Here is a 14,472-nt window from a genome sequence, read left to right on the forward strand (position 1 = left end):
TCCTCTGATGCATGTGTTTATAGTCAGGTTCGACCCTGCTTGTTCACACATTAGGTATCGGTCATAATCTATTACTAATGTCTATGTTGGGGGCCATGAAGCACCTTTATTGTGCAATAGAAGGCGAAGATCGAGACTTTGAAAAACGATGTATTTTTGAAACGCCACTTTACAGCTGGAATGCATTTCTTTCACTGCCCACATCAAGATTTTATTACATTGCGAAATAGCTCTGTAAGCAACAACTTTTAGATAGACCAACAGAGTTGTCTTTCTGGGTTAACTAAAAAACATGTTTTGGGTTAACTAAATATAGTATTAGGCTTTATTTCATAAATAACCAAGTTTAAAAGAATTTTTGCAAAAATGTTGTCACTTTTTAAAACAAATTGCAAAAATACTATGTTTCAAAATATATTTGCAAAAATACGGTGATTGCATATGCAACCATATCTGCAACTGCTAGCAACAATATATGCAACCAAAAATGCAACTTTGAAAAAATCTATTGAAAATTATATTTATTTGCATAATAAGTTGCAACTGGTTGCAAGGCAGAAAAATAAATACCCCTGCGGGGCCAAACATTGCAACCTAATAAACAACTAAAACAACAAACTAGAAACCATAATATCCAAAGACTTGCCACCAGCCTTCTCCATTGCAAAGTGTACACTATCCACTATGGCCACTTCCCAGAACAATTTAAGTTACCTCATATGTTGTACAACTTTTTTATATGGGCCTCGCATGGGCAGTTGCATCTAGATACAATTGGATGCAACCATATGTAACTAAATGCAATCAAAATTAATAATACGGTTTGTAACTTTTGTAACCATATTTCAACCAAAAGTAATCACTATTGAATCTTACATGAGTGGTTGCATAACAGGTTGCAGTGCCCCTACAGGGTCAGCAACCACAGATGCAACCAAAGCAACCTGCAACTTAAAACACCCACCTCCATAGCTGCCACCACCACAACCACATTCATGACACCCACCTTCATACCCATCACCACTACCACCATATCCACATGTTAAAGTTCCCCTATGGGGCCAACAACCATAAATACAACCAAAACAATTTCAAATTTAAATATAATAAAAATTACAAGCAATTGAGATCAACCCATTGTAACAGTTGCAACTGCAACCGCAACTACATAAGAAAAATAAATACCCCTGCGGGGCCAAACATTACAACCTAAAAAGCAACTAAAACAACAAACTAGAAATCACCATATCCAAAGACTTGCCACCAACCTTCTCCATTGCAGAGTATACACTATCCACCATGGCATCGAACGCATCGGTGTATCTAAGTTGTGCATCTTGAACCATGAAATCTCTGCAATTCCGGCGCCGATGTTGGGAGCCTCACCGGAGAAATTACCTATTTGATCAGAAGCTTGTAATCAAATTTGCTCACAAGATTTCAAGCCAACCATCACCAAGCAACCTAGGCTCATTTCAAATCTAAGCTACGGAGTACATGCTACATAACTTAAATTCTCCGTAAGACACTCCTGATTGCATTTCAAAGCAAATTAGTAATCAACGAAAGCCATATGTATTTCATGCGCAATTACGACAAGTCCAAGGACACAAAATTTTAGTCAACCTTCTAATTTAACCACCCTGAAACTTCAATAATTACATACAAGAAAAATGAAGAACTAGAATAACTGCAACTAGAAGCATCCTACATAGGTAACAAACTTTAAGCAGCTTTCTTCGGAAATTTAGTTGCCTTGGTTGGCGATTTAGTTGGCTCACTACCAGCCTTCTCAGATTTCGGAAATTTCTTATTTTTCTTTCATTATCATACCAGTATCATACCAAAAATCTCGGCCAACTCGTCATCGTGTAACTGCTTTCCATTCACAATAAGTTGCTCCGGTCTCAGCTGATTCGCCATACATTCCTTCTCCGCTTTCATTATCTGTGCAACCTCCAACGGACTACAAATTCTCAATAAAATCTTCAAACATTTCCCCAAACTCGGCCAGTTCAATTCATCAATAGGCATACCAATACAACTCATACATTTCCCCTTTCCAACATCGATCCCATCGCTTTAAGCATACAATTACTACAATATCCAGCATCACACACAGTACAACTTTTTATCCCTCTTAACAAAAACCTACCCTTCTTTTCACACGTACTACACATCTTTCTTTTACTCAAACTCTTCGTAACCGGAACAACAATAGCAGGACTCTCCGAATTCACTAAATTCGCGAAATTCTCACCACTATCAACATCGAGATTACAATCAAATTCATCACTACAACTATCAAGTTGTTCATCGCTTATATTCATATTCGAGACTGAATTTGCAATTGAATTTGAATTTGAAATCCTAGCAATATCGAATTGATTGGAAGCACAAGAAGGTCTACTTACAATAGATGTAACGCTTCCATTTCCAATTTTTCAAAATCTCGAAAACCTAAAAATGGTGATCGGATCGATTGTAGGAATAGGGGAGGTAGAGGACCCTTGTACTGGACAGAGATGGAGTAATCAAGTTGGTATTCATCCGGAAATGGAGCTCCGGCCGGCAACATTTTACAAAGAGCTTCTTGACATTGTTTAGAGTCGGTGTCTTGCTTTTGTACTATTTCCGATGTCATTACTAAGCATCAAAATATACAGAGAGAGAGCAATTACGAAACTGAAATAGAAAAAGAGAGACGCAGAGAGAACGAAGTCGGAAGAGAAGGAGAAAGGAGAGAGTCAGGAGTGTTGGGTGATGGATTGGGCCGAGAATGTGCCAATAGTTGAAAGAATTTAAAGAAAGTTCGGAACGTACTTTTGCAAATAAAAATTTAAAATAAAGTATATTTGTAATAAGTTTGGTAAGTTGGTATAATTACAAATAAATACAAAAAATTGGTATTTTTGACAAATTTCCTATAATATTAGCATCAAATAAAAATATGTATTGTAATTAATTCCAAAATATTAGCATCAAATATAACAATATTGTTGTAATATTAGTATATGTGTGTTTTTACCAAATGGGCCCGAGGAATAAGTGTCCCTACGAAACTGACAGGAATTGTAGCAACAAAACATAACAGAAATTTAAGAACTGGGATTGATACTCCGATCATTGACGCCATTTGGCCTAGATTAAGGTCCATGATTTAATGTCTTTTTGGGTTTGTAAAGGTGGCGTAAAACTGAGTGGGTTTTACTCAGTGGTTTGACAGCACGCACCCACCGGTTGGCTTTTGATGCTCAGTAGTAAAACTGAATTGGATATTCTGAAAGAGCCTGGGTTTTACTCCCAGAGAAATCCCCATCAAACTCATTCTTCAGCAAGCACTCGTGAATCCGAAACATCTAATCAACTTAGTATCACATATCTGGCACCAAGATAGTTGTGTGATTTTGTGTTTACCTCGGGCACTTCTAGTCATTGATTTTAAGCAATCTTGTGTGATTTTTTATGCATGGGTTAACTAGTTCTGAAACAGGTCAACTTATGAGAATTACATGCAGATGCTGCGAACATCAAGCTGATTTTTTATGCATGGGTTAACCACTTTATTTATTCTTCCAGGTCAAGACACTTGAAGCTAAATTAGCAGGCTGATGTTGATTTCATGAACCAGGGTCAAACAAACCCCTCTATGTGATTAGGTATTGAATCAACCGTTCAAGTCATGTCTATATGAGCACACCAGGACCAACTTCCATATACTTGAAATTTCTGAAAATAGAAGTCTCTGCTAGCTTTCCTTGAGACATGGGAAAAGATCGACAGAGGCTCGAGTCCAGTCGTTCTCCACAAAAATGAAGAGGTCAATAACATAAACTCAACCCGATATATTAACAGAGAATCTACAGAAAGCCCGCCTTTGGTGTGCGTGCAATCAATTTGCATCATCAAAAACTTGATCTTTGCTGGCTTACTTGGTTTTCTATAACGAAATCTTCACCATGATAGTAATTCCAGTTTCCTGGTTCGTGCAAATAACAAGAAGTGGCTCGCAGATTTTGATTTTCTGAAGTCGATATCTGGAACTGCACAGGCTTAGGGGGTGTATTGAACTGGGATTTTAAGAATTTTTTTTCATTCATGAAATCCAGGTGTATTTAACTGGGATTTTAAAAAATGTATCACAATTTTATTGTATTCAGTTAGGATTTTAAATTATGTTACAAAATCTGGTGGTATTCAATCAGGATTTTAAATTATACTTTAAAATCTGATGGTATTCAAATGAGATTATTTAAAATCCATTAAAATCTGATGGTATTCACATGGTGACGGATTTTTTTGCACTTCATAAAATGATGGATTTTATGGGATTGTTCAATGTATTTAATGGTTTTTGAAATAATTCATGAGATTTTGAAGGATTGTGTTGAAATCCCAAAAACTCTTCATCAACCCTACGACGTCATTTTATTTAGAATCCGCTTAAAATCAAAATCATATATAATCCAATACACCCCCTTAATGTCCCAACCATGGACATTTTCGGAGTTGCAAACTTGTCGACCAAATCTTTTGGTAGACCTTCCTAGCTGCAACCTGAAGAAACTCGACCTCACCACTAACTTCAAACCACCATGTCTGCTGCAGATATGCAATTGAACCAAATCTACAAACACAAAAACAGGAGCTTGATTGTAAAATTCGTAATTTTATTTTTAATTTATTTATTAGAAATTAGATATTAATTTGTCTAGATAAATATTTTAAAATTAGAATATTCTGAAAACATTTTGTGCAAGGTAGTTGATTTGTGAAAAGATTTGTTATTTGTGGAAATAAGTGTAAGAATAATTTAGAAAATCGAAATTTTTTTAGTTTAGGTAATTGTGTGTATCAAATATTTTATTTATGGAATTTACTTGGAGAGGTTGTAAATCTTTAGGAGGAAATATTATTATTTCCTAGTTGAGATATAGGGTTTTGTATCGTTATAAATACACCATATTCGTATTCCTTGTTTTTATCATTAAAATTCGTAGGACTTTCTCAGCAAAAATCAGCTGTCTTGTAAAATTCGTAGAAAATTCATCGTAAGTCAGAATTCAGTGATTCTGGACTTTTCAGAAAGGTCTTTTCGTTATCTTCAGCTTTCGTGTTTCGTGTTTTTCAAGAAAATATCGTTTAGAGGGTCAAAAAGAGTAAATTCAGATCTGGTCAGGCTTTGAGGTAAGTACCTTTTGACTTACTTTTAAATTTCCGAAAAGATATTTCAGTTCTGTTTTTAATTTCATATAAGATATAAAAACTTTGATTTCGAAATTATAAGATATAAGTACTTGTGAATTTTAGAACCCAGTCTCTACGTTTTCGAACCGTTCGTAATTTACGCTATAGTTCCGGAACTAGCCTTAGATACCCTTAGTAGGCGCACAAGTGTGCAACTTTAGATACCTATTAAGGGCGCGTAATTATTGAACTTTAGATGCCGACCACTGGCAAAGTGTGGTATAAAGAATAAGAATAAGAATTAGATGCCGGCTACTGGCAAAGTGTGGCCGTAGATCAAGACTGTGGTATTTATAAGAATTATCGTTTCGTTCTGTTTTATTCTGTTCAGATCTGTTATAAAATCTGTACTGTTATAAATTCTGCTCTGTTCTGTTTTAAATTCTGACTTATAAAATATAAAACTTTGGGTTGGATTTATTTTAGAAAATGTTTTACAAAATTATTATTGTTTTAAGAAAAATCGTTTTATCAAAACACCCATTGTTTTTCTGTTTAAAAGTTAGTCAATTTGTACTTGCTGAGCTGTGTAGCTCACCCCTTTTAACATTTCAGGTTCGGAATTTGGAGCATATTAAGATTAAGGAATGAGAACTATGTGGAGATCTGTGCTGCTTCGTTTTGTGCTATTTGAATTAGAATAAAGATTTTGTTTTTAGAGAATAAATTTAATTATCTGTTAGACAATTATTATCGGATTTGTGGAGCTGCGTCTCTATTTTTATGATTTTGATTATTGAGTTTGACCGCTGCTTTGAATTTCGTGATCTATTAGAATTATCGAGTAATAATATATTTTATTTTTAGTTTTCGATTTAGAATTTAATAGTCCGGAAGTGTGGGTTGTTACAGTTGGTATCAAGAGCAGGCTGTCCTTCGGAGTGTATTAGGTATGGGACTAGTACATTCCCTAGGATGCGATCCTTTAGACTATCGTATAGGTCTTAGAAAATTATTTTGGATTTAGGGCATTTATTTGTGTGATTATTTGATATGTTTGACTTTTGTGTTTTTTTTGATTATTGACTATAAGTTTAGAATTTGTTTTGTGTGTTCTAGTAAAGATGGATGGAGAAAATCAGAACAACAATGAAAATCAGGGCAATAATGATGAAGGAGGAAACGTCTTTGACCAGCTGGCTGAAACTCTAGCTGTACTTGTGAATCAGCAACCGAAGCCCAACATCGTCTCTCAATTCAAGCGTTTGAACCCGCCAACTTTTGATGGAGCTACAGACCCGGCTATCGTTGAGATGTGGATCCAAGAGATGGAAAAAGCTTTCGGACTTCTGGGGAGCAATGAGGAACAGAAGGTGACCTTAGCTGTGTACCAATTGCAAGGAAGCGCTTACGACTGGTGGCTTATGGAAAAGAGGAAGAATGAGACGACAAATCTTGAAGAAAATCATGAACCGTACACTTGGGCAAAGTTCAAGAAGGCTTTAGAGGACAAGTACTTTCCGAGAACAGTTCGTCTGCAGAAAGAGAGGGACTTCATTCGACTTCAACAAGGTGGAAGAACCGTCATTGAATACGAAGCAGAATTTGCAAAGCTTGCGAAGTACGCGTCGACCCTAGTAGCAGATGAGAGCAGTCGAGCACGAAGATTAGGGGAGGGACTTCGAAGTGACATCAGGAATTCAGTGGCGTCGTTTGAACTTCAGACGTACGAGGCTGTCCTCAACAAGGCGTTAGTGATCGAAAGGGGCTTGGCAGAATCTGAAAAGGCGTCTGGCAGTTGGAATAAGAGGCGGTTCACTCAAACTAGTGGGCAATCTTTTCAAGGGGGACCACTCAAGAAGCCACACGTGTACGATAACATCGGGGGTCAAGGTGATCGAGAGACGTGTACCAGGTGCGGCAAGAATCATCCGGACAAAGTCTGTCGTTGGAATACAGGTGCTTGTTTTCATTGCGGAGAAGTAGGACATAAGATTTCGAATTGTCCGCACAATCCGCCACCGCCACCAAGGAAGGAAGCAGATAACAAGATGGGCAAAGGACGTGTGTTTCAGCTGACAGGAAATGACAACTATCGCAATTAAGGTATGATTTCTTTTCTTTAGTGACTTATTTAATTTATTTATGTTATGTGAATTTGGGGACCAAATTCTTTTAAGGAGGGAAGAATGTAAAATTCGTAATTTTATTTTTAATTTATTTATTAGAAATTAGATATTAATTTGTCTAGATAAATATTTTAAAATTAGAATATTCTGAAAACATTTTGTGCAAGGTAGTTGATTTGTGAAAAGATTTGTTATTTGTGGAAATAAGTGTAAGAATAATTTAGAAAATCGAAATTTTTTTAGTTTAGGTAATTGTGTGTATCAAATATTTTATTTATGGAATTTACTTGGAGAGGTTGTAAATCTTTAGGAGGAAATATTATTATTTCCTAGTTGAGATATAGGGTTTTGTATCGTTATAAATACACCATATTCGTATTCCTTGTTTTTATCATTAAAATTCGTAGGACTTTCTCAGCAAAAATCAGCTGTCTTGTAAAATTCGTAGAAAATTCATCGTAAGTCAGAATTCAGTGATTCTGGACTTTTCAGAAAGGTCTTTTCGTTATCTTCAGCTTTCGTGTTTCGTGTTTTTCAAGAAAATATCGTTTAGAGGGTCAAAAAGAGTAAATTCAGATCTGGTCAGGCTTTGAGGTAAGTACCTTTTGACTTACTTTTAAATTTCCGAAAAGATATTTCAGTTCTGTTTTTAATTTCATATAAGATATAAAAACTTTGATTTCGAAATTATAAGATATAAGTACTTGTGAATTTTAGAACCCAGTCTCTACGTTTTCGAACCGTTCGTAATTTACGCTATAGTTCCGGAACTAGCCTTAGATACCCTTAGTAGGCGCACAAGTGTGCAACTTTAGATACCTATTAAGGGCGCGTAATTATTGAACTTTAGATGCCGACCACTGGCAAAGTGTGGTATAAAGAATAAGAATAAGAATTAGATGCCGGCTACTGGCAAAGTGTGGCCGTAGATCAAGACTGTGGTATTTATAAGAATTATCGTTTCGTTCTGTTTTATTCTGTTCAGATCTGTTATAAAATCTGTACTGTTATAAATTCTGCTCTGTTCTGTTTTAAATTCTGACTTATAAAATATAAAACTTTGGGTTGGATTTATTTTAGAAAATGTTTTACAAAATTATTATTGTTTTAAGAAAAATCGTTTTATCAAAACACCCATTGTTTTTCTGTTTAAAAGTTAGTCAATTTGTACTTGCTGAGCTGTGTAGCTCACCCCTTTTAACATTTCAGGTTCGGAATTTGGAGCATATTAAGATTAAGGAATGAGAACTATGTGGAGATCTGTGCTGCTTCGTTTTGTGCTATTTGAATTAGAATAAAGATTTTGTTTTTAGAGAATAAATTTAATTATCTGTTAGACAATTATTATCGGATTTGTGGAGCTGCGTCTCTATTTTTATGATTTTGATTATTGAGTTTGACCGCTGCTTTGAATTTCGTGATCTATTAGAATTATCGAGTAATAATATATTTTATTTTTAGTTTTCGATTTAGAATTTAATAGTCCGGAAGTGTGGGTTGTTACATTGATAAACTCTAGAAATAGTAGGAAAATACATTCTATGCAAACGCAGCAGATTAAACAGAATCTATCTTATTAATTCAAGCAAAATTTTTAAAAAAAATAAAATTATGCAAGTCATTTAAAAATACATAACAAAGTAGATTACAAGTACTTTCTAATAATATAATTTTTTATAAATCTTTTTGATTATGTTTGGGTAACCCAAATAAGTAGCTTATTGGCTTATAAGCCCGTAAGTACTTATCGACGAGTGTTTGTCGACCCAACTTATAAATTGGATTTACAACTTATAAGCTAATAAGTTGTATGTTAGTAACGACGTACTTTTTCCCAACTTATTTTGATTTTTTATTTTTTTTATTAATTTTAGTTTTAAATATATGTTTATAAATATTATTTGAATTTAAAATTCACAAATTTAGATAATTGTATTTAAAAATTATTTATTATATTTCATTTAAGTAAAAAAATATTTTGACTTATAAATAAACTATCCAAACACTTATATAACATATAAGTTTTCATCTACTTATCACTTATAAGTAACTTATGCATTTTAAGTCATAAGTTACTTATTTGAAAATTTCCACTATGTGACCTTATTCATTCTGATATAGATGATAAAATTTAAATTTGTCAGGATATTAATTTATAATGTTTAAAAATAAACTGGCATACAACTACATTAGAATTATTGTTGAAATTATCCAAAATACTACTCTCTGCTCCCTTTGATTTGATTATATTTAAAGTGTTTTACACGTATTTTAAAATTCATATCTACTATAGTTACATAAACTATTTTTTTTTTTTCTGAATGAATATTGAATGTATAAACTTTTAATAAAAAAAGAAAATTTTCAAAATAAATTATACAACTATACTATATAAGAGTCTTAAAATATATATCAAATACTTCATTTCAAATGTTAGTATGAACTCAAAGGTACATAAGAGTATGTTTTTAAAATTCTTTATAAAAATTTATTTACAAATTTTTAAGTTTGACATTTTAAAAAATACGATTGACAAAAATAAAACATACAAATTTTTAAGTTTGACATTTTAACTCGATTTTGAAAAAAAAATTACATAATATATTGCATACGTTGAAAATTGTATCTTTGAAAATTAAAATTAAAAAGTATATTTTTGAAACTAAATTTAAAATTGATTGTATTTTTAAAATATTTTTTAAAAAATAGGATATTTTTGGAAAAAATATTTTGAGGGATAAACCTATTTCTAAGAAAAATTACAAAGGTAGTAAGCAGTTATAAAAGTGGATGATGAACCAGTTTACTCGGAGCTCCGATAACAACAAAGTTAAAACTTAAAACCCATTCGAAATTGAATTAGGGGTTTTTCAATTTCAATTTCATTTCAATTAGAGAAGTTTAATTCTTGGCTATATATTAAGACAATTAGGTATTTTAATTTCAATTTCAATTGAATAGGTATTTCAATTCGGTTTTGTTCGAAAACTTTCAATTAGGGTTCTTGGTGAAAAATGAAGATGAAAAAGGTTCGCGTACTTAATGATCTGCGTGTCAAGTCTTTTACGGTGCCCGAAGTAAGTTTTCCTTGTGTTTCTGTCTCTGTTTCTCTTGTATGTATGTTTGTATGTATATTTTAATCTAATTCTATTGTCAAATTTGCAGGATCGACAATGTCGTATCACGAAAGAAGGAAAGCGCGTATATGTAAGCGCTCCTTAATTGTCCATCGTTTGTGTTTGCGTGTTTGTATTGTATGTATTTTTGATTCCAAGTTTTTTGTTGTAGAGTATATGTGGCATGTCTACACGTAAATATTACGATTCATCGAATCCACGATATCGCATTCCTAGCTTCAGATTGGATAACATTGTTAGTCTCACTGAGTTGGCTATGCGCTTCTATAATATTAAAGAGGTTTGATTTCGTTCTCTCCTCTCTTAAATTATGTATCCTAGTACCTCAATTTTTGTGTTTTTACCGTAAATTTAGACAGACAAACAATTGTTTGTGTTGGCGTTAGTAGTAGTAGTAGTATTTATTATCGTCATAATGACTATTTATACATGCAGCAAACAAACTTTGGCCAAGTCAAGGTGCTTAGGGTTGTGAGGTCCTTGTCTGGGGTTGTCGGTTATCGTATCACTTTCGAAGCCTTTTCGCCTTCTGGGGTTATGTCAGTTTTCGTAGCAAAAGTACTTCAGTGCTACGATGAATATCGAACAATTGAGATCGAGTCTGTTAAAATGAAGCGCTCTGATTCCAATCACAATCATAATAAAAGGTCTCCAGAAGATCTGCCCCCTAATATCCCTCAACAACAAACGCTGTCCGAAGTATGTTTCCTTACTCCTTTTTAGCTATTCCTTTACTACTTTTTGTGTGTGCCCGTGCTTGTTATATTTACTCATATGATTCATTTATATTGACTGCCGTAGGATTCTTTAAATGATGTGGCCCCTTATATCTCCCAGTGTGCTCTTGCCGTGTTTACCATCTCCACGGTCCGTCTCCTATTCTTTTTCTTTGTTTTAATTAATATTCTAAAATAATATTATCTGATAATTTTAAACTCTAAACGAGCACACACATGCAGTTAAATGCAAAAAAAGAAGCACTGCAGCATGACATATCCTCAGTGAAAGTTGTCAAGGCAATGAAACATGATGCTCCCTCACTGAAAGTTGTCAAGGGAAAGAAACATGATGTGAAGGGTACTACTTACCTTGTCACTTTTGAAGCCTCCCTGCGTGATGAGAGAGAGATCGTTGAAACCTTCGAGACACAAATATCTGTGCCTGCCTTCTCCCCAACTACGATCATTCAGTTTAAGGAATTTCAGATCAAGCGCGACTGATAGAGGTAATTCCATCCTGCAACCCTATAATTTATCATATGGTTGTTTTAAGTTCATGTGCTCTCCCTTCTTTTCTGGACGTACAAATTTCACATTTATATAATGATAAATGCTCTTTCCTGCTCATTTTTTAACTGGAAATGAATTAGAAGATATAATGAATCAAGGATTTGGATTTTGGGGTCCATGGAATTTTTTTAAGAATATTTGGTTAATTAACTGGGCTTTTATTGCAACTGGGATGTTTTTTTTTAAAAAAAAAAATTATAACCCGCTCGAACGACTAGGTCTCCTAGTCGACACAGTTGACGCCCAGTCACCGAAAAGAGCTACAAATACCCGGTCGAGCTTTTAAGTCGACCATTGCCAATCGACTGCTCGACTAGTTGACAACTAGTCGCGACTTGTCGAGCGAAGTAACAACCATGGCCTTTTCATTTGCTTCAGATGAGCATAAATTTATATATTCTGTGAGAGAGTATATAATTTTTTTTTCTTTTATCGCTACTAGAATGTGTGGTCTAATCCCCCTTCCCAGTTTTAGCTGGCACCACATTGCCTGACATTAGGTTTTCGTCGTACATCACTTCACCACCAATTATGAATCATTTTCTTTCCTATTGAGGCCTTGTTTACCAGACCATGTATTCCAAGACATAATTCCAAGATCTCTGTCGTCATTTTTTTTTCCGAAGCTTTAACTTAAGATGCCCTTTGATTTTCAAAACTTGATTTGTGTTGTAATCATTGTCAAAATGTTCACTTCCTAATACTATTTAACTTTAAATATCTTAAGGATATTACCCGGTGATAACACACTCTATTTAAAACTTAATCTACTAGTTTAATTAGCAAAAAAAGAAAGGGATGAAGAGGGTGCATTGTGTAATATGCACTTCATTCTAATGTGTCTCTGACAGCTGTAGAAACTTCGGATAGAATGTTCGATTAAATAAACATGTCCAGTGCTTTGTGCCTTGGCCTTTCTTTTTTTATTAGTATGTTACTGTTTTTTACCAGAATGTGTATTTATTATCTTGTTGTTTGTAGAATTAAGGTTTAGATTGATTGGTTCTATCATGAGTAGTGAGACATTGTTTATGAAGGAAAAAAAGATGTCGAATTCTGATAATGTAAAAAGGGAATTCTGGTGCTAGATACACAAGTTTTAAAATGATATTATTATGCACTACTGGTATATTCAGAAACTATTCTACGGTTCATTATGCTGAGACAGTGGAAAAGCCCGAGCATTGATTAATTCACTTGATGTACTTTTGAAGTGAAACAGAATTTTCTCCACTAAGTTTACGTGTCTGTATATTTATGGATATTGACATTGTATATGAAAGCTTATGCGTAATCAGCACTATAGGTCTATAACCTTGACTGAACCCCTTGAAAAGAAACACACCAGATACCAACTGCGCTAGAAATATCCACCCTTCCCATAAACTTGAGGATCCATCTTTGGCATGTCTCTGCCAGATCAAACGGATAACTTTTAACAACTTACAGAAAAATGGAATATAATATTTTCGCTAAACTAAAGAAAATAAAAGAAAAGGATCGGCCCTATAGCGATTTATAACTTTTAAAGTAGCCAATGTCTAAATCTTGTTTTGTTTATATCTGATGCTTACTGTCTTCAGTTAATATCTTAAAACTAAAAATAAGTAGACAATGTCGTTTGTATGAATATAGATGCTGAGTCCTGAATATAGATGCTGTTGTAATATCATGTTGTATACTGCTTGCTCACCTTTTTCCACCTTTTTTATGCCAGGGGTGGATGAGTATTGACGATGTCGATGTTTCTGTGGTCCGTGTGGCTGCCCTGGCTGTCGCTGCCTTTGTTTGCATATTTTGGTTGTCAGATTCCTCCTTTATAACTTGAATGTTGCTGCTGGCTACCAGTACCTCGAAGGCGGTCTAAGAAAAGTTGATAATGTCCTGTTGTATTTCCACCTTTTTGTTCAATGTATATGGTTTAGATTCTTATTATATGCTATCTCTCCAATAGTATTTGCTATCAAGAATGCAGTAATTACTAATGAATACACTAATATGAATTCACAATGACATTCAAGAATGCACTACTTACTAAAAGGTAGCTGTTATGTGCACACCCTAGTTTTATAGGTGCACACCCTTTATTGATATTGAGACCAACTTACATGTATGTTCCCCCCATAAAATTGGGTGGTATGATCGGTAAAAGTCAAATTTCATGAATGAATATATATTACACTTGCAAGAATCTTAATTTATCAGACAGATTTGTTCATCTACCAACATTTTGAACATGTTTTCAGTTACAGATATCAACTTCCATGCAATGTGATGAACTAGCGAGAGCGAGTTCAATGATGATGTTAAATTGGGTGTTATTTACTAATATAGCACCAAAGCAATCAATTACAATGTGGTGCTATACTTGATAGTTGGTACAAAAATAATAAAATGTTATACTTTGTCCGAAATATAGAACCAAATATAAATGATGCTATAATTGTCACATAAACATGCAAATGGAAAAATGCATTAATAAAACAATAGTGACAAGTATAGTCGTGTACTTTATGATTATGTAATTTGAAATAGAGCTTTATTTGAATATGTTTGATACTATTTTATATCTACCATGAGACCATAAATTTTATTTTAGCATCAAAAATCACTTTCTGGTTTCAAATTATAACAATAATCACCATTGGACTTGCTCTAACTATTCCTCCTACCAAAACAAAAGAAAGCAAGATTCTCACTAACCATGACATGTGAAATTACGGTGGGAAG

At 33.9% G+C, this 14,472-nt stretch overlaps 2 protein-coding genes across 2 annotated transcripts; both read left to right on the top strand.

Moving 5' to 3' along the window:
- The first annotated feature begins 6,311 nt into the window (after positions 1-6,311).
- On the top strand, positions 6,312-7,292 carry LOC141671598 (uncharacterized). The gene has a single exon (XM_074477882.1). The coding sequence runs from the start codon at positions 6,312-6,314 to the stop codon at positions 7,290-7,292; it is 981 nt and encodes a 326-aa protein (XP_074333983.1).
- Positions 7,293-10,113: 2,821 nt separating this feature from the next.
- On the top strand, positions 10,114-13,782 carry LOC141670553 (uncharacterized). Its single transcript, XM_074476455.1, has 7 exons — positions 10,114-10,393; positions 10,482-10,523; positions 10,605-10,733; positions 10,889-11,152; positions 11,255-11,320; positions 11,413-11,678; positions 13,460-13,782. Exons 1-6 carry the CDS (start codon positions 10,331-10,333, stop codon positions 11,671-11,673), a joined length of 825 nt encoding a protein of 274 aa, XP_074332556.1. The 5' UTR covers positions 10,114-10,330; the 3' UTR covers positions 11,674-11,678; positions 13,460-13,782.
- Positions 13,783-14,472: the final 690 nt, after the last annotated feature.

The sequence above is a fragment of the Apium graveolens genome, chromosome 7 (genome assembly GCF_009905375.1).
Source record: "Apium graveolens cultivar Ventura chromosome 7, ASM990537v1, whole genome shotgun sequence".
Taxonomy (NCBI): domain Eukaryota; kingdom Viridiplantae; phylum Streptophyta; class Magnoliopsida; order Apiales; family Apiaceae; genus Apium; species Apium graveolens.